General features: G+C 39.0%; 1 protein-coding gene across 1 annotated transcript in view; it reads right to left on the bottom strand.

Moving 5' to 3' along the window:
• The window catches only part of zgc:153039 (uncharacterized protein LOC767698 homolog), a 148,357-nt gene that overhangs the window by 20,964 nt on the left and 100,734 nt on the right, over positions 1-26,659 (bottom strand). Inside the window, exon 11 of the mRNA XM_055166791.1 lies at positions 9,489-9,681. Within this exon, the coding sequence (XP_055022766.1) occupies positions 9,489-9,681 (193 nt within the window). The remainder of the gene's footprint in view (positions 1-9,488; positions 9,682-26,659) is intronic.

Consider the following 26,659-nt stretch of genomic DNA (forward strand, 5'->3'; position numbering starts at 1 on the left):
ATGCATTCTGACTGTGAACGGGGTCGCCTCTCCACAGATCTGACCTGTAACTTGGTCTGGTTTGGTCTCTACATACTGTGAAACATTCCAGACAAATACAATAACATCTCCACAGAGAAAAGCATTTGTCAGACCTTCCGCCAGAAAAGTTACACACTGTACCTTTAAAATGAATTGAAATAACAAACTGCAAGTGTATTCTGGCTACAAAAAGGAGTTATGGTTTCTAAAAGGTCTATGATAGTGACTTTAACATAACTTTTACATGTTATTCCACTGGAGAGTGTATTTATTACACTTAAAGTAATGGTAGGAGAATTAAGTGCACCTCTTTATGTTAATATAGCTCCATAAATTCTGAAGCAATCATGACTATTTCGTAATCCGCCTTCAGGGATGCCGTTTGTCTTTGTCTGAACACACATAAATCAAGAAAATTTTATAGCGCCGGTATCTAATCTGCGAAATGATGCTTTTGGCCTGTAATTTCGGTAATAGAAAACCAAATAAAACAAGGCCGCGGAGCTGAATCCCTGAGCTTTTAGTCATCTCATTCTTTGTGTTTATCTGAGTTTGCCTGGTTCTCATCCATCAGAGCATCATGATTTGACTGCCACCTCGGTCCCATCCATCACCCCTCCATCAGTCATCGAAAACGGAGAAAATTCCGCTCCTCCTCCGATAGCATCTCCTCTTTTGTTTTGCTCTCGTAAACACAGTTGTCAGCTACTGCGTTACTTTAGTGGACCTTCCCTTTTGCTCAATGTCACCCAGTTGGCAGACGGCCATCTTGAAAAGCTCTTGCATAAAAGATGACGGCACATACGTGGTGTTAGCGCACGTGGGCTGTGCTTTTATAGGGACAATACAGAGGTTGTAGGATTTTTAAAAACTAGTTATGATGTGATGGAGCAGAGGCTAATATTAATAGAAATGAAAGGTCCTACATTACACAAAAGAGACTCTTTGAGCTTTTGGCAATGTTATAATGTTGTTACCATCTCAAAAACATACCTGCATTATAACATTATAATGTCAACCAGGAAATAGCATAATATAGGTCCTAAAACATAAATCATTGGTGTAGGAGCCATTTTCCAAATCCAAGAAAATCGTGACCATTAACAGTATATTCCGTTGGCACATGACACAACTTCAGTATGGGCGTGGGTTAAGTTATAAACAAGTTAGATTCTGGTTGACAACTGCTTTATGGTATTTTAGTATTGTTTACTGATGCTGCCATAAACTAGCCTGATTCATCAGTTGGTTTCACTTTGTGGAAACCATCTGACCTCACAGCATTAGGATTAGTTCGCTCGACAGCAGGCGAGTACTTTTTTAATTTAATCAGTCGCTGCTATTTGGTTGTGACGTATGTAATGTGCCTCAAACGGGGCTAACTGGTATATTAAGCTTTTCTCAAATCCTGTAGGAAGAAGGGCAATAACGCCTTGATAAAATTCAACAAACATTCTCTTTGTTCCGGCTTTAAATCCTTGATCTCGGGAATCGTTGCCAACACAGGATGTCTGTCTTCGTCTACATCCATGTGGACTGTTTTGTTTACTGTTGTGCTTAACCACAAAAGGGACCCAGTCATGGCTTCACAGCTCTTCGCTGATTGGCCGGTGCACAGTCCACAACTTAGGTTCTTGTCTAGTGTCTAGTGTATTCTGATTCCTGACCTAATTGCAGGAGAGAAATGAAATTGAGCGGAGGCACTTGTGGCCCCAGCCTGGATAGCCATAATCTGTACACTTGCTTAAATTTGCACAATACTAAAATTTCAAACTCAATGCTGATACTAAGGAATAGACTCAATACTCAATACTGATTCTAATTCCATGATGACAATCAAATGTAATTTTCAACATTAAATCATAGTTCTTTCTTGTCTATTAGAATGCAGTCTTTTATCTAATAATGTAATCAATTAGTGGTCCATGGGCGTACACTAGTCTATGTGCTCTTATACTTGTTCTGATACAGCACAAGATCATTCTAAAGACATTCAGGAAAGCTTCATTTTTGACCTGTGAATGTGACTTTTGTAATATCAATACCTGCTCAAACAAGTACCTACTTTCAATACTCATTTTAGTATCGATTAGAATCAGATTTCCAATACTTTTGAGAACCCTACTTGCTATTTCCAGCATTGTTCAGCCTTATTATGAAATCTTCCTGAGATTGTCTAGCAGGCGGTGGGAGTAGAAATAAGTGTGCGTGTGGAGGCGGATTGAAAGCCCAATAAGTTAAGTGGTTGTAATAATGTTCTCCCGCGTGACAGGCTGCTGGCGAGCCCTCTCTCTGCTCCCACAGACCCAGACTGCGCTCACTTGGCAAGCTCAGCCTCTTGGCACCCAGGCCCTTCTCCTTGAACGCAACAGGCTCACAGCTAGAGGACACAGCGCAGTGATGTAAAGCCCATCTATCTGTTTGTACTGGGGCTATAGCAGGAAGCATCTTTCTTTTACAATACTTTGGCTAAGGAAGAAGGGGAAGGAAATAAAACTGCTGATAAACAATTGTGATTACATTTGCATTTGAATTAAGCGCATCTTATATTGATTTGTGTACATTTCATACGGCAAGTCAAATTATGTACCAATGGTAAATAGTCGCATTTTTATACAACACTTTTGCACCTTCAAGGCACTCAGACTGCTTTGCATCAAGGAACCACTCACTCACTCCCAAGAACACAACAACAGCATTCATCTGTGGAAAGTGAAATCACACCGGCCAACCTGTGAGTCAGTGGATATGATCGCTCAACCAGCGATGTTTATGTCAAGAGCCGGAGTTGAACTGACAACCTTTGGATCAGTGGACAAACACTCCAACCAATGGAACAGGTGTTTTTGTAGTTGAAATAGGAATAAACACCTACAGTATTTTTCGGACTATAAGTCACACATTTTTTCAAGGTTTGGGTGCGATTTATACTCTGGTGCGACTTGATATATTAAAATTTAAAAACTGACACCTGCAAAAGGCTCTAGTCTTGTGTGCCAGTATCTGCTACTCCTATTACTCCTGTATCACTGGCTCTACTGCGTATGTCTCCTGCAGAAAGAGCCGCTGTCCTGTCTGTATCATGTCAATCAATCACACCATTACTTCTGTAACACTGAAAATTTAAAAATTAAGTGACTTCAGTGACACCGAAACCATCCATTTGGGATTCAGAAAGGCCGGAATAATTCTAACAAACTGATGCTGAGTCTGAGAACAGGTACACAGAAGACGAAGTGGTGCTCCTTTTACCTCCGGAGGTCGCGGAGTTGCTCAAAAGTGACACCGAGGATGAAGAATTCGATGGATGTAGTGATTTGGAGTGAGATGGAGAGTTTGGTAAACTTGTTCTGTTGTTTATGTTATAGTTTATCTGAAGAACTGTTCATATGTGATGTTAACAGTCTGTTGTTCTCTGTTCTATTGTTATTACTAGAACTTGCCTTTCAAGATGAAATGTCAGTTCCTGGTCCCCCAAAAAGTGCGACTTATAGTCCCGTGCAATTTATATGTTTTTTTTTCCACCAGAGCAACTTAATAGTCAGAAAAATACAGTAGTTACACTGAAGATAAGAAAAACAACAACTCTTTGTGCTTAAAATATGAAACTAAAACATGTGTTTGAGGGAAAAAAAAAAAAAAAAAAAAGATTTATTCCATTGGTGGATAATTTAACTTGTGAAATCTACTCAAATCAAGTTAAATCTTTGAGTAATCTGTATTTACTCAGATAGAACTTTTTGCAGTATCGGCCAGTCACAACAATTACTAATGTTGTTATATTATTCCCTTTAAGCTGGAACAGTATGTTTTTCACCTGACCAGCCAGAACCACACGCTTTGACAAAACTTTACAAAGACAAGTGGATCTAGAGCTGTGTCCTGCCTCCCTGATTTCAGAAGGTGTGATTATCCAATCAGGGAGACAAATGCTCTGTTCACATTAAAAACAAACATGGCCGCTTACATATAAAGAAAAAGAAAAATCTACATTAAAAAAACCCTGAGAAACAGTGCAGCTCCTTACAGAATCAACAGTCGAAAAACCAAACTATTACTTATTTCAGGTAAAAGCAGTGAGATACTATATTTTCTAAATGGTACGAGAACTACCATGGAGCAATAACATCCCCATGGAGACAAGTCAGTAGCGCACCCTCCACCAGAAAAGTTGCGTAGTGCACCTTTAAAATCATGGACAAATTAGAACTAAATAAGATGATTTCCAAAAACATATATTTAAGGTTAAGGATTACTTTTTACATGCACAACACAACCCTTTAGCTGTTGTAAGAAGTCAGATGGAAGAACAGGTTACACACATCGAGCCCCCCTTGTGTGTATTTTACTCCAGCGTAAAAAACCCGGAGATGCAGATTCACCCGTGCCTGGAGCCGCAGATATAAACGTGATCGATGGAGGTTGTAGGAATGACAGGGCGTCGCTGAGGGGAGTGCGTGTTTGTCTAGTAAATGCGTACACGGCTGGCAGAGGGGGCTGTATCTGTGTGCGTCCGTGTGTCTCTATAAAGGAGCAGAGTGATGGCTTTGGCTCAGGTACAGCCCCTTGTAAAGCAGAGGGGGGATGCAGTTTTTGTGACGACGCACTGTTCCGATTAGAGTTCCAAATGTGTGTGCGGATCCAGGGCCTCTTGTCATTCTCAGAGAGGGAGATACTCATGTTTGGTCAAGAGCCATCTAATCTAAAGTGTGCACAGCATTCAAATTCAGAGGAGCAGCGCTGGGATAAAAATGTATTTGGTTGCAATATAGCATTAAGGCCGTCACACGCTACGGGATTTTTTTGGTCTTAAAAGATTTTTAAACATGCGATAAAAAGAGCACAACACAGACACGAGGAGATACTTATGAGATTTAAAATGTCCGATCGCAAAGACTGCAGCGAGATATGGCTGCGATCCACAGATGATAAAGTGTGTGTGGATGTAAACAGACACACTTGAGGAACTACTCTTGCCTTTTTACTTTTAAAGAACGCCTCAAACTGGATTAATAGCGATGTTTTGTGGACTGGGTGTCATTACTTCCAGAGGACAAATTCTATGGACAATATGAATGAAATACTGCAGTTTAAAATTTCACAACTTTACAGGAGGTGAGTAATAATTATTTTCACTATACAGTCATCCCTCACTATAACGTAGTTCACCTTTCACGACATTGATGTTTTGCAGCTTTTTTTGTGAAATTTTGCATGCTTTTTTTTTTTTTTTTTCTTACAGCATATGAACACGCATTGTTTTCCTCCCCCGGTGTCCTGATTGGCTAAGGGACTGTGGAACATTGTCAATCAATCTCCTCCGTGCAGAGTATCCTGTACAGTACAGAAGAGTTCAGCTTGTCAAATTGACATAAATGTTGGATCTCTAGCAGTATTATTCTGAAGTGCTATGTGTTTGCAAGACTTCTCCCTGACAAAACCCACACACAGAACACATGTTCTGCACCGACAACGTCTCCTGTGGTTGTACCCAAAAGGCAGAGGAAGACGCAAACCATCACACAAAAAGTTGGACTTCTGGACACACTAAAGGAAGGTAGAAGTTACACGGCTCTAGGCGCCATTACGGAATAAATTCATCTTTGGTTTGTTACATAAAGAAGAAGGAAAAGAACATAAGGACAACAATAAGTTTTAAGAAGGATGCAAAAAGGGTTGTAACTGTCCTGTCTGAGAAAAGTGTATAAAGTGTGTGGTGAGGGGTTTTACAGCCTTAAAACATGCGATAAATGAGGGACCACTGTACTGAGTTTGTATCTTGTGCCTGTGCGTCCATTACTCCATTTGCTCCTGACACACTGGTTACGCCACACACATTAAGAGTGCAAGGGCTTTCAAAATCGCACACAAAGACACAAAGTCGTGTCAAGCCTCCCTGAACTTGCAGAGAAGTAAATCGCAGCCAAAATTGGGCAAATTCTCTTTCGAATCTTAGTATGAAGGACAGCATGAGTTACTGTTGTAAAATGTTGTTTCATTCTTAAATAATTGTGATTATTAATTGTGATTTTAATTGAATAAACACTGCCAGTCAAAAGTTTGGACAGTGTTTTTCTTTATTTTTACTAGTTTCTACATTTATGGAATTATGTCGCAAAAAAAAAAGTTAAATAAAAATGATAACCAAATTCTCAAATTAGCCACCATTTGCTTTGTCGATTTTTTTTGTTTGTTTGTTTACTAGAGTTACTTCACTTTTTTCTTTAGTAAATAATTCCATATATCTTGCTTCACATATTTGGTGAAAGTGTGTCCAAACTTTTGACTGATAGCATATGTTTCAACAGCACCAGTCAAAAGTTTGGACACAGCCTCTCATATTTTTCTTTTTTTTTTTTAATTATGTTTTCTTACCACTTTCTACATTTTAGTTACAACAGAAAACATCAAATATATGAAGCAGGATATATGGAGCGATTTAGTAAAAAAAACAGTTAAATTACTCGAGGAATTTTTGAGGAATTGAGTATTTAAAAAAAAAAAGTGTTTAATAGTTTTGGACAGAATTCTCCAAAGTGTGATGTCATTAAAGGTTGTATAGAGGATTTTTTAAGGGAAGTGAAATACAGTGACAGTCCTTTTTCAAATGTTGTGCATGCGTGACACCACCTCCCTCCTCCACAGCTCCCTCAGTAGAAACACCTCCTCCTGCCTCTTTACTTTAGAAATCACGCTTGTTTACAGCCAGTGCACGTTCAGAATTCCTGTTGAAGTGACCTGTCTAGAAATAGTTTAGCGACCGATGCGTCTTCAGTTTTTAGATCCTTCGTCTGCTTCAGTCGCGCCATCGCTGAAAGAAATCTCCAAGAATCACCTCAGTTTGGTTTTGCTCCTTTTCCCTTTCTCTTCTTCTTTTAGCGACCTCAAAAACTGACTTTCTTTTGTGGCGAACTGGTCGTGGATTCTCGTCTGCAATCGCAACAAATTTTGTGTGATTTGTGAGGAAGCGACAGTTCGAAAAAGCCTCTAAAAACCGCTGCATAAACCACGTAATCCCAGCGCGCCGCGAGTCAGTTACACTAGAAACGTAGGGAGTTTGATTGACAACCTAACAGCCAATAGAAAATGAGGTAGTCTCGTTTTCTATTGGATGTTTATCTGGCCTCACTACGTCCACAGTTGATAGATTTTCATTCTTTTTCTTTTTTGGTCAAGGCTGCTGCATCTCTGTAATGGTATTTTAAACTTTCATTGACAATTTGAAACTGAAAAAAAATCCTCCATACAACCTTTAAAAAATCCTCTATACAACCTTTAATATAGACCTCTTTTTCCTCTAATTTGAGTTCCTGTAATTTTTCTTTCAACTTTTCTTCTTTTGCAAATAGCTTCTTGTTTGGTGTAAAACTATAATTTATATTTACAACATGTATTATCCCAACAAATAAAGTCCAAATTAGAGAATCATTTAAACCTCTCATATGCACTTTAAACTTATATACTTATATCTGCCTTTAATACTAAAATAATACTTTTTCAGTGAAATCTGTCTACTCACTTATAAGCTATTGAGAGCCTTTTTAAATTGCAAAGTTTTCGAGTGTTTTTTGTTGAACCCGTTACACAATCGTTTTCTATTTTTCATAATTAGACCCTGATTCAGTGTGGAAATGTTGAGCCTGGTTCACAGTGGGTTTAATCACCGAGATGGAGAAGTGCCCCTCCTTCTTAGTCTCCCCTGTAACTAGTAATAAAGATGTTTTCCCTGCCGATAACAAAAGAAGTTTCACAATCATTTATGAGGTTAAGGTAAGAGGAAGTTTTTTTTTTGTGTCGTTTTCTTGCTGGTCTTCTTGGTGGCAAAAGTGAGCATGCTGGGTATTGTTGGGTTAAAGTGAGTAACTATGGAGCGCAACAATGGGGAGGGATTCAGAAAATAAAAGTCGCATAATTTTTCAGCAGAATAAATAAAAAAATAAAGTTGATTATTATGTTTTCAATATTTTTCAATCTCCCACCCCTGTTCCTAATGAGTTATTGCTGTGACACAAAGATAAGATAAGCTTTGGAAATTCCAGTAAGAAGCAAGAAAATAGAAATATGCAATTAACTGATATAAGTTGTTGTTATGTATTGATTGTTAATGTAATTTACTGTTAATGTATGTACAGGTTGTTAATGCTTTTATTACGAGAGGGGAAGAGGAGTTTGTGCACTTGCAGAGACTCATGGGGATCCTTAAATGAAAAAATAAACATTTTAATAGAGTTACAATACTAAAATGCATGATAAAATAAAAAGATGACATCACAACACTGGGTCTTGTCAGTAATAAACGACCAGGTTCAACATTTGTGCATTTACTTTTTAAATATTTCATGGCAAAGTACAAAGTAATCAATAGGAAAAAGCGTGTCCCCCATTTGGGAGTATGACATCACCACACTCAAGAATCTGAAAAGCACCAATTAATACTTTGCAGTGACATCAGGCTGGGGGGGGGCGGCACTCTACATACATCTCTACGCCAGAATGTTCATCAGCTACCATAGTGACACAATTCACTAGGGGTGTAACGATATCCAAGTCTCACGATACGACATTGTCACGGTATGAACCTCACGCTATAGTTATTGCGATATCGTGGGGAGGCTCATGATTAGGGATGTAACAATATCCAAATCTCTCTGCACGATATTTTCACGATATCCATCTCACTGTACGATATGTATTGCGATATTTTGTGGAGGCTAATACTCTACTTTTCCCTCTTAAATTGCCTTGATAAGACTTAATCCAAAGAACCAAGACTTAAAAGAACTGTTATTCTTCATGTAGTCTACACTGAGATGGAGCAAAGGATCATGGTCTGTGTAGTTTTGTCTGTCTTTTTTTTTTAGCTATTGCTGCACCAGAACTCTTAATTTAAGCAACGAGACTTGTAATTTGATATACTGTGATGGTCCATGATATTATTGTGAGAACTTTGACGATACGATATCACAATATTTCGGTTATTGTTACATCCCTACAATTCACACATAATAGGGGTGTGCATTGCCATATATCTAATGATACGATATGTATCACAATATGCATGTCATGATACGATATATCCCAATACTAAATATATTGCGATTTATCAATAATTACTTCTAATAATATAGCCATGTGCACCATCACAAGCACAAAATTATATATTACATTAATTATTTTTTAAATCATGAGAACAGTAAATGTAACTCTGGAATTTTTGTGAAAAATATGATTTTAAAAACTCGATTCAGACGCATTTTGAATCGATTCAAGAACTGTGCAGTGTAGTACTGCGATATATCACTGAATACATTTTTTTTACTAAACCCAAGAACTCACTAAATTACAGCATAATTTAGCAATTTAACAATTCAAATTTTAGCTACCCCCCATCTATATTAATTCATACTGGCCTAAAGATGCTGTGATGTCGTCTGTAACCCAGCAATAGAAACAGATTGGGCTGGTACCTGGTGGAAGATGAGGGCCTGGCTGATGTAGCCCCAGCTGGAGGTGGGGCTGAGGTAGTGGATGAGGAGCAGGAGCAGGAGCATGAAGGCGATGCTGGCCGAGGCGTAGATGGGGTTAATCAGGAACATCATCACCGCACAGCCCACGATGCCCAGGATGCAAGTGTGCCACGTGAAGTACCGGAACGTGGGTCTACAGAGGAGACAGAGAACATATTCATAACATTCTCAACAATAAACAACAAAGAAGGTCTCAGGCATCTCCTCTGTGCTCCTCTGTCTGCGTGACCTGTTGTTTAAAGAGTACGTGGTATTTTTAGTTTAAAGGTGCACTGTGTAACTTTTCGGGTGGAGGGTTTGTCAGATGTTTTTCTCCATGGAGATGTTTTTGCTTTGTCTTGAATGTCTCACAGTGTGGCATTAACCCTTTCTATCTTCATGGAGCCCAAAGTCGACCAAGTTACAGGTCAGATCTGTGGAGAGGCGACCCCACTCACAGTTAGAATGCCTGTTTTCTAGGTATTTTTGAGCTATAAATCCAGCTGTAATTGAATAAATGTTAGATTGAACTGTTTAATGTCATAATGTGGAACATTCTAGGCAGAGCAATGGCATATCCAAAGAAACAAGCAGTTGACAAAGCCCCAACAAAAAAGTTACATAGTGCACCTTTAAAAGCCCTTATAAGGTCGTGGTGCTGTCGTATTTGAGCAAATACAATCAAATCTTGCTCCAGAACAGATACGTGGCACAAGCAGCTCTTGAGGTCACAATAAGTGCTCTGCGTGCTGTCTGTGTCTAATTGAAAAACATTCTATTGTTAGATAATGAAGAAGTGCGTGGTTAGCATACCAATTACTGGTAGCTTTACTGTCACATCACTTTGCTCACGTCCCTGACAGTTGTGAAATCTGATGAGGAAGCGCAGAATGCCTAAGGTAAGTCAAGAATAACTTTGGACCTCTGCAAACTGTTAAACTGCTTCAGTTTTTCACATTTTAAGACAGTACAGGTACAGAGCCTTTAACCCTATCAAATGTCAGTGAATGAAGGGACAACTATTGTGCTATAAGATAAAAACTGAGAGGAAACTAAAAGGTGCACTAACTTTTTCTAGTGAGGTGATCTGCCACCTGCCTGTCTCCATGAAGATGTTATTGCTTTGTCTATGTTCCACGATAGGTCATTACACAGTTACTGATTAGCTGTGTAATGGGTCTAAAATAGAAGTGTGTATCTATCCCTGACCTTATTTTGGCATTTTAGTGCATATTTGTTAAAAATCTGACTTTAAGCTCAACTACGGCCAGTGCATTTGACTTTTCGGGTTGGACGAACAGCCGCCAATGAGTCAGATACAGGTTACTACAGTACGTGACCAGCGCAGCCACTGGCGTCTACGGGCTCTACGTGAGGAGCCCCTCACCTGGCACCACCGGGAACCACGATGTCCCGCTATGTCTGGAGAAAAGGGAAAAGGCATGATCCAAGCACAAATGTCTGCTCTATTTCAAAGTCCAGAGCTCACCGCTGTGTGCCGTGTTGCATCATCGCTTTAGAGCTCCCCCCAACCTGCCCGACACTGCCCACTCTGGAGGATTTTTCAGATTTAGCTGAGGGGCGGAGTAAAGCTTCGGGAGGGTGTTTAATGGCTCTTTAAATGTGGAGAGTAAAGGGGTGATATAACTAGATCAAATTACATGTCAGATCTGTGCAATATCGTAGGTCTGCAGAACATAAATGGTTGTTTCTTCCACTTCCCGTTTTTAGCTTATATCCCCTTCCAAAAAAAGCCTTCCTTCAGTACTTTCAACACAGTAGTGGGTCTACTGCTGGAAGTGCATCATTTGGATAGAAAAAAAACTGCATTCATGACAAATACTAGTGTTAATGCTGCACTTGGGTTATGTCCGTAAGTATCATTTCTTTGTACAATTTGAGCAATTCCAGCGTCATGTTGAATGTACATAAACAGAATGATCAGACCCTCTCCCATACGTACAGTGACAATGAAAACAGCCAAGTTAAAAAGTTAGTTACCGGAGAGGGTCTGATCACATTCTAACAACATTCTGTTCATGTACATTTAACATGACGCTGGAATCGCTCAAACTCTACAAACAAAAGATATGTACGGACATAACCTCTCGCCGCTTTACTTCGACCACTGACAGTATAGACTTTTGCCAAGAAGAAGCGAAAAAGCGAAAGAGTCCAAAACTGGTTGATTACACGCTACAGAAATGCCCATTAGTGAGTTTCTGTTGTACGTCTGGAACGCCAATGCTGCAGACCGACCCTCCTCCAACGGCGACTCCACTCACGCTAAAAAAGTGTTTCAATACCAATACCAATTCTTTACCAATAAAAATACTCGAGTAAAGGCAAGATACTTAATGCCATTCCAGACAAAAGCTATACCCATCATTAAACCTCCCTGATCTTGTATCTATAATGTATTCCGACGACTTTAGGCCACATTCTGTTTTGTTGAAGCAAAACCAGACGCTTTCGTCTCGATACAAACGCTGCTACATCGTTCTAGACCAGTTTTATGTAATTTTAGCTGTAAGAAACACAATAAAGTACTTTTCATTTAGGCAAAACTCATTATTTTGAGTTGCAGCCAGCCCCGGTTTTACACTACACAATACGCACAAGTTGGATTCTAATTAAGAGTATGTGTCAGGTAAAGCTCGAAAACAGACATCCACAACAATATCCAGAAGGGCTTGGCTAATTGTATGCTAGCTTTTGTGCAAATACTCTATACCTCTGCTATGGTAATTTGTTGAAAACTTTGTACTATATCCAAAGGTAATGTCTCCGCTATAATGACCTGGAGCAGTTTATAATGCGAGACTCCACATCAAAACAAATACGACTAAATGCGTCCAATTAAAATAAACATTGCGGCGTGCTTAATGACCGATTGAGCGCGTGTGGGTTTGCATCCCTGAGTGAAAATGCGTGGCCGGTCTTTGGCGAGTTGTTTTGGAGTTAAAAAGGTCAGCGAGGGGGGAGTTTCGCCGCGGATTTTTGGAGAATCATGTAATTGACCTCGATTTCCTCCAGTCGCCGGCGCCGCGTGGAAGAGCAGCCATTAAGTGAGTCATGGGCTCTCGCTACAGACAAACAGGAAACACTTCTGAATATGGATAGAATAGAAAAGGGGGGGGGGGACTGCATTAAAAGAACTGCACCGGGTTTATTCCTATTTGAGCTAAATTAGTCTTGCCCTCTTTACAGACACAGATCGAGACTTAAACAAACTTTACTGATCCATAAGCGAAGTTATTTGGACACAGTAGCTCACAATTATATTATAACAACAAAGAGAAAATATATAAATGGAAGTAATACATTCAAAATAAGTAGTAAAGTAGTAAAATAGCAAAAGACTGGTGTCAAATAAGGCATAAATATAAAAAAATAGTCAAAAAAAAGTCAAAATAAAATTATAACACTTCAAATTAGGGACTACATATTAATAGCTAGTTAATATTAAAATGCATAATAAGTGCTTAATTACATCTTTGTTAGTATTTATAAAGTACTTTCTATGCATTTTTGTCTAAGGCCTTTTTTTGCAACTACTAACCCATTAACTATTTCCTTTACATTAAAGCAGTGGAGATCACAATAAATGAGGATATCAAACTCAAATCCACAGAGGACAAAATTAAAAACTGGGATTAAGTCGTGGGCTAAACTAAATATTTATTGAAAAATTTCAACAACACCTGCATGTCTTCTCTTCTTTCGAGATATGTAATCTTAAACCTTTTCTTATTAAAATAAATGTTTAATAATGGTTTTGCTTAAACACTGAATCCAGAACATGCATAATATAAAATAACAAGAAAATTCTGCTCTAATACATATTTGATATGATCTCTCGAGCCAAATATAATTATATCGCGGGCCAAATTTAGCCCCCGGGCCTGAGTCTGACATGTCTGCAATAAATGTTTTTGTCCATACTCTGAAATCTTGATTAATTCCAACTAATATCTAAGTAACAGTTAATTAGCATACCAATTACCACTTAGTTAACTATTAATATGTGGTCCCTAAACTGTGTTACCAATAAAATATAGTAATATAAAAATATATCGCAGTTATAAAGTAGAAAAGACATATTGTATAAGCAGCTCTTGAGGTCAAATCTGTCCGCTGCGAGCTGTCTGCATCTTTTATTGTTCGATAATTAGGAAGTACATTAGCATGGTAATTGTTGGTCTGCATCATTTTTGCATCATCCTTAAAATGTTTGCCCATGTCCCTTTTTACTATTTTCATTATTAAAATGGATTGTTAAAGGTGCACTATGTAACTTCTGGAGGAGGTTGGCAGGTGACAGACCTGCTTGTTTCTATGGAAGTGTTTGCTTTGCGTGAAATGACCTCAGTAGAGCTTGTGAATGTTGCATTGGTTGTATTACACATGTTTTTATTGCTGAAAAAGACACTTTGATAAACATATGTTCATACTGTGATAAAATTTGCCTCTCAACAGATATAAGCTGTAACTAGACCTGATGGCGTCACATGCCTGTCTCCATGGACCCCACTAGGGCTCATTAAGAATACATAGACTTCAATACATAGGCTATGATACGATATATCATGTCAAATCGAAAGTGCACTGTATAGAGATATATATTTCAAAATGATTCAATACAGTTCAATAAAAAATAGAGGTTAAATCATGGTTGTGATACTAAAAGTCTTTGTTAAACCACTTGTGCAATGTGAATATGAAACACAAACATTTTAATCATCAAAACAGTGAATGTCAAATGTGTTGCATAAATGAGTTTCCTTCCTCTGAACAAGAAACTAAACCGTAGCACTGTAACGAAATAATTTTGTAAAATATACCAAAAAATACCCTTGGTGATATATCGATACAGTAGCTCACGATATCAATACTGTATCATCACATCAAATGATGGCAAACGATGAACCAGGACTGAACCGGTCTCAGTCCCGGTCTCGGTCCCGGTCTCGGTCCCGGTCTCAGTCTCGGTCCCGGTCTCAGTCCCGGTCTCGGTCCCGGTCTCAGTCACGATCACCCGACAGTCTGCGCAGGCGCACCTCCGGGCCCGTCCCGAGACTCAGTCCTGGTTCAGTCCTGGTTCAGTCCATATGAGGCACAAAAGTCCAGCATGGCAGTTTAAGTCACAGAAACAGGAAACAGCAGTTAATAGTTTTTTTTGTGTGGTTTTTTTGGTTTTATTTTGAAAAATGAATGAACGAATGATGCACAGATTGGAAATGTTCACATATTGTTGTCTATTATAATTTGAATATGTATATTTGCACTGAATACAGCCCAAGACAAATATTATTGTTACTTTACTTTTTCAGAAAACTTTTTGGTATTCAGAGGTTTTAGCTTCCTGTTGTATCATGCCAATATTTTGTTTGGAACTGTCAATCGCTACGACAACAGACCTAACTTTTCATTATTCTGAAACCCATGGACAGTGTCTTTGTTTATTTCTTTTTACCTAATCTATTTATTAGAATAAAAGCCGTGTTGTTGTTCTCCCTTTCCTCCCATCAGCCCCTCACCTGGCTCCAGCCTCGCTCGAGCCACTTACATGAGTCAGCGAAACCAATGCGCAATAATCACCGCCAATCAACTCCTTAGAGACATTAAAAACAGAAGCAAAGAGTGAATAAAAGTGAACCCAGATGCGCGCTTTGGCCAAAAAGACGTCATCATAATGGGACAAAGAGGGGACAGAGGCTCTTTAGACTGAGAAGATACATCTATAAGTAATAAGGTGGAGAGAGAGAGAGACATTACGTCAGAGGAAACTGCATTTACCTCAAGAAACCTCCAATCTAATTACAGCACAAGAAGCCAATGCATCGCAAATCAATATAAAATAATACAACAAGTTTATGTGTGTGCATAAAGGTCGCCACTCTCCAATATGCTTAGCTTTTGTTAGATGTGGCTGAGTAAAAGTAGAAAAGTTCTGTACTTAGGTAAAAAAGAAAAAGAAAAAAAGATCCCGGTATTTTACTTAAGTACATTTTAAAGTCGATTTTTTTTAATGTTTACTTCACTATATCTGAGAGAAGATATCTGATACTTTCTACTCCACTACATTTCTGACCAGGACTGAAAAGTAAATGTACCGTATTTTCCGCACTATTAGGCGCTCTGGATTATAAGGCGCACTGTCAATGAATGGTCTATTTTCGAACTTTTTTCACAAATAAATCGCACTGGCCAACAGTTGGATGGATCAGTGGGACTGTTTGGTGCGTTCACGGTGACTCTGGGCTTTGTTCAGTTGTGGCGTGTAGGGAGGGTGCTGTCTGGGATCGCTGGATTGTCGGCGTATTCGCAGTGACTCAGTTGTTCAGTTGTGTCTACAAGTGGCACATTGCACTCGCTTTTTCGGTTCGTTCCTCCATTTCATTCCTCGTCGGCGTGGAGTGATGAGTGTGGCTGTGGGTGTTTTTTGCTGTCTGCTCTGTGCGTGTTTGCGTGTTGTGGTGCAGGTTTGTAGTTTACTGAAGTCGTGCTGGGACACACGAGTGGATTTGTGTATTGGGCGCTCTGGATTTGTGGGGTGCGCAGTCGTTTTTTGATGGGGTTGGAGGGACTTGAGTGCGCCCTATCGTGCGGAAAATATGGTATTTATAATGTGAGAGCTGCTGAAAAGTCTGAGGGTTTATTTTTTTCACGTTCATAGTTTGAGCAAACAAAAATATACAACGAAAAACAGCTGGAAGAAACCATTCTAAATAGTTTCAATTGTTTCTGGTGAACAAAATTCAGCACAATTCTGTATCAAAATCCCTACATTTGAAGCGTTACTAGACCTCAAAATCTTTACATTTACATTTATATTTTTAAACTGACACTTTAATCATTTTTCTTAAGTAGATTTTTTCATATGATACTAGTATTTTTTTACTCCTGTATCTGTACTTTTACTTAACAAAATCAAGTACTTCTTCCACCATTGGTCCCCTACCCAATTTTTCCCCATGTATATGAGCAAATGTGTCTTGTCCCAGGATAGATATATCGTATAAGCAACTCTTGAAGTCAAAATAAAGCCCAATTTATGGTCAAATTGTCTGCTTCGCCTTGAACCCCCTCCGCAGAGCGTCTGAGTCGACTGAGGTGCACCTCAGAAATACTACTACTCCAAACTACATGTCGAACCAATGCAGACAGCAAGGAAAAGCAACACAGATAATAAGGGCTTTGATTGGTCCTACATTCACTCTACTTTCCCACTTCATTTTGTATACACGAACGCAATCCTAGCCTGTTCGCTTTGTGGCAGTGAATCACTTTGCAGTGCATAGAACGCAACGCATATCCATAAATCAGAAACGACGGTGACAAGGCGACAGAGGTAGTGTGCGCTGAGTCGACGCAGAACTATAATTCTCCCTCAAGTCTGCTTCGTGCTGTCTGCTTCTAATTATAAAGTGGTTTATTGTCTCATAATCAGGAAGTGTGCAGGTTAGCATTTTAGTTGTTGTCTGCATTAGTGTGACGGCAAAACTCTCCTCTAACCTCTGAAAGTTGTGAAAAGCGCTTAAAACCCATCATAGACAAAAAGCAAACAGTTTTTTTTTAAGACGGCAAAATCAGCTTAGTCATCCTTAATAAACTTAAAGTAATAAAGTAGTAGTAATATTTTTATTTTAAAATATTAAATAGCTTCAAATCAGAGATAAAGTTGCATCTTGTCACAGGACATTTTAAATTCTAGGGTAAGAAATAGGGAGATCTTATTTCCTATTTCTAATTACGCTATTTTCTTATTTTTGAAAACATACCTAGAGTTGTGTTTTGCTTCATTTACATGTTTAACACTCAAGTCCTGCATATTTAGGCTGAGTTCTTCAAACAGGAAACACTCTGTTCCACCTTGTGATGTCATGTGGGAATACAGAAAGTTCTCCACTGTGTTTTTAAACTCCATACAACTTCACTAGAATCATTTGGATCATTTCAGGTCTGGAACTGCCAACATCTACTGAACAAATTACCACTATATGACATCACAAGGTAGAGCAGACCATTTTGAGCTTTGGAGATATAGACAGACTAACAATAAAAGTTTACTCAAACACGTGTGAATGAAACAAAACACAATGAAATAGTGCAGCATTATTAACTTTGTATAAATCTATAACTGCACCATATCTGATGGACTGTGTAGAAATTTGGGGGTCAACATGTAAAACTTACCTACAACCTTTATTTATTTTACAAAAAAGGGCCTTGAGAATTATCATCAACAGTCATTGTAAAGAGCCATCCACCCCATTATTTGTTCAACTTAAAGTGTTGAAAATGCATGATATTGTTGACTTAAGTCTCTTCAAAGTCATGTAAAAAGCGAAGTGCAATGTATTACCTGTAAATATTCAAAGACTTTGTTTGAGAGGAGAACAAGCCACTACAATTTAAAATTTCAAAAAACCCAGATTCAGAACCAAGGTTATGGAGCGAAGCATCACTGTGAAAGGAGTTAAGTTATGGAATAGTCTTGACAAAGAAATAAAAGAATCAAGTACAGTAATGACATTTAAAAACATATCAAATCGAATGCAGTGTGTATGTATGAAAAAGAAAACTAATTTGTTATGCATAACAGTGAAGATTTCTGTTTGCAATTGATTAATAATTGTGACTGAACTGAAATGTACTGATTTGAAATGTTTAAAGTTGCCATCGGTGTTGATGTATTGACTGAAAAAGGGAAAAGGAGGCAGATAACATAAGATTATTCTTCTTTCTGCTCCTTTTCATTCATTTCTTGTATGTTTGATATTATGAAAATGTTCATGCATTTTTTATATATAATTAAATAAAATAAATAAATTCACCTAAAATGAATCAAAATGCAGAAACCGTGTGGACAGGGATGTAACAATAACCAAAATATTGTGATATTGTCATCAAAAGTCTCACAATAATATCATGGACTGTCACAATATATCGAACTACAAGTCTCTTTACTTAAATTCATTGTTACAGTGCAGTAATAGTTAAAAAACAGAAGGAACTACATAGACCATGATCCTTTGGGGTTGTCAATGTCATTAATAACACTTTGAAATCTTAATTCTTCATATTTCAACAGAAACATTATCAACAGTATCAATGTTTTTTTATTAAAGAAGTAAGTAGCATATTCACAGTTTTGTTCGCCTCCACAAGTATCGCAATAAATATCATAACGTGAGATGCATATCGTAAAAATATCGTATCGTTACATCCCTAATAAAGTAGGTTTTAAAGTTGTGAAGGACGCTAAAGTCAGAAAACATCACAAATAAATTATAATAACGTAAAAGTTCCATTTCAAAATCATCTTCAAATGACTCACAACCTCTCTGTAACTTATTATCCATTTAAGTATTTTTAAGGTAAATTTAAATAAAGATTTATGCGGGCCAATTAAGCGCACGGATAGAACTGAAAAAAAAAACACGCCATTTTGAACCGAGAGACACCTTTTTGCCCATTCACCGCCATTATCTTCTTATAATTATTCTTTAACAGCCCATTTTCTCTGATTCACCCTCATATAGTCAAAATCCATCTGGGCTTTTACACACTGCAATCTCATTTAATATCATCGAAAAGGATAATACTACATTTAGGCAAAAGTTGAGAGGGGTTTTTGCGAGCTATATGCATCAGCTGGTCAATGGGAACATAATTAGAAGTCAATTAAAGTCTGTATATAAAGTGAAGTTGTGAAACTGGACACTGGGTAGTTTTAAATTAGCCAAAATCCTGTTGGTGGCTGCAGTTTTCGCGTGTCCACATTCACAAACATCCATTGGCAGGGCTATCGGCTGCTCTGTTATGTCCTGAACTCCGTCCAGCCGCGCCTGTGTTGTCGCTCTAAGCTTGTGCTAAAGTGGTCCGCTTCCATGTCGCTCGGCAGCACCCAGAGGAGCTCTCCACGCGCCTGGACCCGGTGCTGATAAAACCGTAGCCAACGCGGAGCCATTCACACAAAACAACAACAACAACAAAAAAAAAAAAGAGTGCGGAATGTTTACCGGCGACAAAAACCAGGAAGTTGCAAAAGCGTGATTAGAGAGCGTTCAGTGGCTTGGCTCGGGTTTGCGACACAGAAATCTACCTTCACTTAGGCACCCAGACGTGATTAACAAGCACACATCTTTCACGCTACATCGTTGTTTCGCTCCGATGAATGCCAAGTTTAGGGTTTAACATCTACATTCGTTTAAAGGTGCATTGTGTAACTTTTCTGGTGGAGGTGGACCGTTAAATGTTATCGCTTTGTTTAGGATGGTGTTAAACCTTTCTATCACCACTGAGAACAAACCAGACCAAGTTACAGGTCAGATCTGTGGAGAGGCGACCTCGCTCACAGTCAGAATGTTTGTTTTTCTAGGTATTTTTGAGCTATAAAACCACCTGTAGTTGAATAAATCTAAAGTAGAGCTGTTTAATGTCACACTGTGGAACATTCCAGGCAGAGCAGTGACGCATCCATAGAAACAAATAGGTGACAGACCTTCCACAACCAGAAAAGTTACACAATGCAGCTTTAACATTTGGTTAACTGAAAATTCTACACAGCAGAAACTGGAGGGTTAAAATTTCAGGGTGAAATGTTTTGTTTTTAACACAAAACATGTTTGAAAGTTAAATGGGGGTTCGAGCTGGAGTTGATATGACTCCTACTACTACTCCTCCTACTACTCCTCCTACTCCTACTACTCCTCCTACTACAACTACTCCTCCAACTACTCCTCCAACTACTCCTCCTCCTAATAATCCTCCTACTACTCCTCCTACTACTCCTGCCATTACTCCTACTACTCCTGCTACTACTCCTGCTACTACTCCTACTCCTACTACTCCTCCTACTACTCCTCCTACTACTCCTCCTCCTACTACTCCTGCTACTACTCTACTACTCCTGCTACTACTACTGCTACTACTCCTCTACTACTCCTCCTACTACTACTGCTACTACTCCTCCTACTACTCTCCTCCTACTACTCCTGCCATTACTCCTACTACTCCTGCTACTACTCCTAGTGCTATTACTCCTATTACTACTACTCTCCTCCAACTACTCCTACTACTCCTCCTACTACTGCTATTACTCCTCCTCCTACTCCTACTACTACGACTCCTCCTCCTACTCCTCCTCCAACTACTCCTACTACTCCTCCTACTCCTGCCATTACTCCTACTACTCCTGCTACTACTCCTAGTGCTATTACTCCTACTACTCCTCCAACTACTACTCCTGCTACTACTCCTCCTCCTACTACTGCTATTACTCCTCCTCCTACTCCTACTACTACTACTCTCCTACTACTCCTCCACTACTACTCATACTACTACTCCTACTACTCCTACTACTCCTCCTACTGCTATTACTGCAACTACTACTCCAACTACTCTCCAACTACTACTCCTACTACTACTCCAACTACTCCTCCAACTACTACTCGTACTACTACTCGTACTACTACTCCTACTACTATTCCTACTACTACTCCTGCTACCACTCCTACTACTACTCCTGGTATTACTCCTGCTACTACTCTGACTACTACTACTCCCAATACTTTTACTACTACTCCTAATACTCCTCCTACTCCTCCTCCTACTACTACTCATCCTACTTCTCCTACTACTATGATTCCTAATACTAGTCCTACTCCTACTATTCCTAAATACTACTCCTACTACTACTACTACTAATCCCACTCCTTTTACTCCTATTCCTACAACTAATATTAATTTGGCATCTCCCTCCACTTCAAACTCTGTGAGAGAAGACCAGTTTGTACAGATCAGTTTTGTACATAATTATATCTTAAATGAACTAAAATAAAGTGTAAAATTAAAACACCTCTGTGTGTTGTTTAGCTAAATCAGGATAACTCTACAAAGTGTTTTCCATTTACCCTCAAAACTCTAATATAACTCTTGATTTCGGGGTTAAACAGGAACTTTGGTCCAGCGTTACTTAATTAACATTTCCAAAAATGTTAAATTAACTCTAGATCAGATTGGACTCATATAAACCCTGGGAAAATGTTAAAATTGATTCTGTGAGAGTCAATTTTAACACTCCACTTTTTGCTGTGTATGATGTTATTTATACACACAAGACTTCTAATCAGTACCATTTTAGATAAAATACAGTCAAATTTATTCCTGTAATGTTAGAATTGCAAAGTCCTTGAGTTGAGCATCCTGTACCCATTTTTTTCCATGTATTTGAGCAAAGTTTTTCAGGCTCCAGTACAAATATTGTATTTTTTGGACTATAAGGCGCACTTAAAAGTCCTTGAATTTTCTCAAAAATCAGCAGTGCACCTTATAATCTGGTGCGCCTTATGCATTAATTCTGGTTGTGCGTACGGTTTTAACTGATTTTATGTGGTAAACGGCGCTCAAATATCTGCCAAAATGTTTTAGTACGACTTTGGTAAGCTACGAAGCCACACCACTTGATGGATTGTCGGAGAATTACGGCTACTGTAGTCAGGAGCCTCATGGAGTACAGGGTGAAGTAGTTCTGCGTCGACTCAATGCACACCGCTGCCGTCGCCTTGTTACCTTGGTCAGAGAAAGACCATATATTCCACTAAATCGTGTCTATATCCAGATGTCCATCTTTTTGTGCGATGGTTAGCCTCTTCCTCTGCTTTTGAGTGCGACCACAGGAGCCTTTGTCGGTGCAGAAAGTTTTGTCGACATTAAGGGTTTTTTCAGGGTGAAATCTTGCAAACATACAGCACTTCAGAATCACACTGCTAGAGATCCAACATTTATGCAAATTTGTCAAGCTGAACATTCTGAACATTCTGTACTGTACAGGAGACACGGCATGGAGGAGATTGATTAACAGTTGTCTACTGTCCTTTAGCCAATCAGGACGCAGGGGGAGGAACACAATGTGCATTCATACGCTGTAAAAAAAAAAAAAAAAAAAAAGCACACAAAATCTGCGAAACAGCAAGGATGCGAAAGGTGAAGGGACAAATTACGCCACAATCTGCCAATGGATCGTGGACGCCTGGGCAAAGGGATCAGTCTCAAGTGTCACCTTATAGTCCGAAAAATACCGTATACAGTATAAACAGCTCTTGGGGTCAAAATCAGAAAGCATTTTATTATCCGAAAATCAGGGGGTCTTCCAAAGTTGTGAAAAGTACTTATACACTCATCACGTTATGTAATTATTATGCTCTGAATGCATACGGTAAATGAAGAATAACTCTGTACCGCTACAACTCAGCTGTTTCTGTTTTTCCACATTTTTGGACAGAGGAGCCGACTCTCCAACACTCTCCTACAGCTCCGCTCGAGATACAGGACTACAAAAACTACAAATACCAGTTGCAAAAGCGTGATTAGAGAGCGTTCGGTGGCGTGACTTGGGTTTACAACACAGAAATCTACCTTCACTTAGCAACCCAGACGTAGTTAACAAGCACACATCTTTTACGCCACATCATAATTTGGCTCCCCGTGCCAGCGCTATGCACACAACTGTGAATTGGAGGCAAAGGGAAATATTTCTGCTAAATTAGTTATGCTAATTACAGAGCAACTCTCGGGGGGGAGCGCCGGAGCTAAATGGCTTTTAATTCTTTTCGCCTGGAATGAGACGAAGGAGAGGGCGTCTGAATGGGAGAGGCACGGCGCGTTGGCAAATTATGGAGACAAATAAATAAATAACGCTAAAACAAGGCCGCAAACAACTTGACGGAGCAACAGCGAGCCCGCGCAATTAACGGGTAAAAGGCGTCGGGAGGGGGCAGAGGGCCAGGCTGGACCGGGTCTTATCGGCGTGAGGGGGTCTGGTGGGCTAGAGTCCCCCCAGAAGAGAGAGGGGGAGAGCGGGTACGGATTTAACTCTGCGTCCCGGAGCTTGTGCCAGCGGTCACGCAGAGATAAAGGCATAGGCTGATAGTATACAGAGGGTCATGTGGGAGAATACAGTGAAAGCGTTCGCGTTTCGGTCGCTATTTGGGGTCTGTTAGAGTCGTGGGCGCTGATAGTAAAGTGGGCTGGCTGTCACGGCGCTCAGCTAATCTCGCCTGTGTCCGACAATATAAAGCTAAGGCTAAACTTATCTCTCTCGCTGCACCATAGACTAATGCGAGAGGAAAATATGAAGCTATAAAAGGTCCTATATTACGTAAAATTGACTTTGGGGAGCTTTAAACGGCCCATATTACGTTATGTTCTGATCTGTTATGAAGTTGTTTCCTCATTATAAACAGACCTGGAGTTTGTTTTGTTTCAGTCACACATTGGTGCAGTGGTGGAAAGTAACAAAGTAGAAGTAGTAATGTGATGTAGTAAAGTAGAAATTTTAGGTATCTGTATTTTACTTAGGTCTGAGGGCCAGCTCCAGCTTGTGGTGACTAAGACGAGACTTAAAACCAAGGGGGACAGGGTCTTATTTGTGGCCGGTCCTAAACCCTGGAACGCTCTGCTCCCCCACAGTGGAGTGTTTTAAGTCTTGTCTTAGCCACAGAGTAAAAATGGGTCTTGAGTTGTGTGGTCCTCTGTATCTTTTATTTATATTTTAAATGTATTTATTGATTTTATTATTTTTGTTCATAGATTTTATTATTATTATTTTATCTATTGATTCCATTCGTTCCTTTTGTTTGGAACATAATTCTGCTGATTTATAAAGTGAAATGTTTAGAAACGTTGGAAACTGTCTTGTTTATAAAATGTGCCATACAAATAAAGTTGGATTGGATTAGATTACATTTTACAGTCGGTACTTTTTACTTGAACTTTACTGTATTTGAAAGTAGGTATCGTTGTTTTCTACTCCATCCATCCATTTTCTTCCTCTTTATCTGGGACCGGGTTGGAGAGGCAGCAGACTAAACAGGGACTCCCAGACTTCCCATTCCACACACACTTCCTCCAGCTCTTTTTGGGGACCCCAAGGCGTTCCCAGGCCAGCAGAGAGACAATAGTCCCTGCAGCATGTCCTGGGTCTTCCCCGGGGCCTCCTCCTGGTTGGACGTGCCCAACGTGGACGTCCAGAACACCTCCTGAGGTGATCTCCTGAGGAAGGCGCCCAGGAGGCATATTTTCTGTTCTACTACATTTTTAACTGGACTGAAAAGTAAAAGTACTGCTTTAATAGTTTGAGACCTGCCGAAAAGGCTGAGCAAAAATACACAAACAAAAAATGTAGGAAAAAATAAATAAAAATCTATTCAGTTGTTTCAGTTTAAAGAAATCTTTATCAAAAATAGTTCATTTGAAGCTTTTATTAGATCTGAAAATCGGTGCAAGATGCTTTTACGTTTTAATCTTTAAGTACATATTTAAATGGGTACTTTAATACTTTTACACATTTTAATACTTTTACTTTAAATAATTTTTTTCATATGATACTTTTACTTTTATATTTTTGTGCTCCAGTATCTGTACTTTTACTTATGCAACAAAACTGAGTACTACTTTCCACCACTGTGTTTGAGTAAACCTTTATTATTAGAATGTCTACATCTCCAGTTCCACCTTGTGATGTCATGTAGTGGTAGTTTACAAATTAATAGCTACCATTTACCTTTTGTTCATTTGAGACCGGCAAGTCCATTCTAGTGAAGGTGTGTGGAGTTTAAAAACGCAGTGGAGCACTTCCTGTATTACAACATGACATCGCAAGCTGGAGTGTTTTCTGTTTGAGAGAAGAGCTTAGCGAAGAACTCAGCCTAAATATGTTAAGTTTTGTTTGTTAAATGTGTGTCAATGAAATAAAAACCCAAGTCAAGGTCTGTTTTTCATCACGGTGAATAATTTGAATATTCGTCTGTTTTTCCACATTTTTAAGGCAGTAAAAATCAGGTACAGGACCTTTAAGTAGTTACTGTGAATGAAATTTCTCGGATCTTGGGTTCAGAATGTCCAAAAACACCAACTTAAAACACCGCCAAACTCTCCCTGAGCAGTTAATTTTAGACACAGAATTTGAAAACCTTGCACAGATTTCAATGCCGTGTTTATTTTGTTTCCCAGATGAAAGTGGAAGAGGTCGTTTTCAGCCTCTTGACATCATAATTTTGTGTTTGCTCAGTTTTTACGAACCTCATTTCTAGTCAAATGTTTCCAAACTGAGCTGCCGGAGAAGAAGAGAAGAGTCAAATGTTGTTCCGATGAGTGCCAACACAGCAGACCCAAAAGGCGTAAGATTTCCCAAGTCATCCAGTCCTGGTATTTCAATAAGCCTTATTCAAAATCGCATTCAGACTTGTACACAAACTGACACTGTTTATTCGCTCCAGTATTCACTTGGAGGAGTTCAAAGTGTCCATTTCACAAATACGTGCAGCTCTGAATATGTAAAACGGACCCAATGAACAGATCTTGTGGTCCACTTGTCTCTTATCTTATCTTAATTCTATGTCATTTCCTTGATATTGAGTCGAGTTGAGATAATGTCTGATCTACCATGTTATAATGTTGTTTCCTCCTCAAAAACACACCCAGAGTTGTGGTCATACTCCACTGTTCCACTGTGTTTTTAAACTCCATACATCTTCGCTAGAATGATTTGGATAATTTCAGACCTGGAACTGCCAATCTCTACTGAATTAAAAGGTGTTAACTTGAAAACTACATTTGCGTGACATCACAAGGTGGAATAGAGAGTATGAGTTTGAGCTTTACAGATGTAAGAAGACTAATAATAAAGGATTACCATATAAGTATAAATATAAGTCACTCTGGAGTATAAGTCGCACCAGCCAAAAAACGTATCATGAAGAAGAAAAAAACATAAGTTGCATTTTTTGGAGGAAATTTATTTTATAAAATCAGAGACCAAGAACAGACATTTCATCAGAGAACAACAGGCTAAATAGGTGTCTGGTGTTAACTAAATCTATTGAATTCAGTATCCTTGGTGTGACTTCTGAGCAACTCCGCCAACTCTAGCTAAATCTTCTAAAGTCTTTTTCCCACAATTACCTTTTTTGTTTTCTTCATTGCAGTTAGATTATCCTCCACTTTTCAACAGTCCCTCACAAGTTTCTCGCTCACTCCAAATTTTCCTTCTGCTGCTTGATTACCGTTTTCGGCTGCATATTTCACTACTTGCAGCAGGACAGCTGCTCTTTCTGCAGGAGACA

The sequence above is a fragment of the Boleophthalmus pectinirostris genome, unplaced genomic scaffold (genome assembly GCF_026225935.1).
Source record: "Boleophthalmus pectinirostris isolate CB_2022bp ecotype Guang Dong unplaced genomic scaffold, ASM2622593v1 HiC_scaffold_9, whole genome shotgun sequence".
Taxonomy (NCBI): Eukaryota; Metazoa; Chordata; class Actinopteri; order Gobiiformes; family Gobiidae; genus Boleophthalmus; species Boleophthalmus pectinirostris.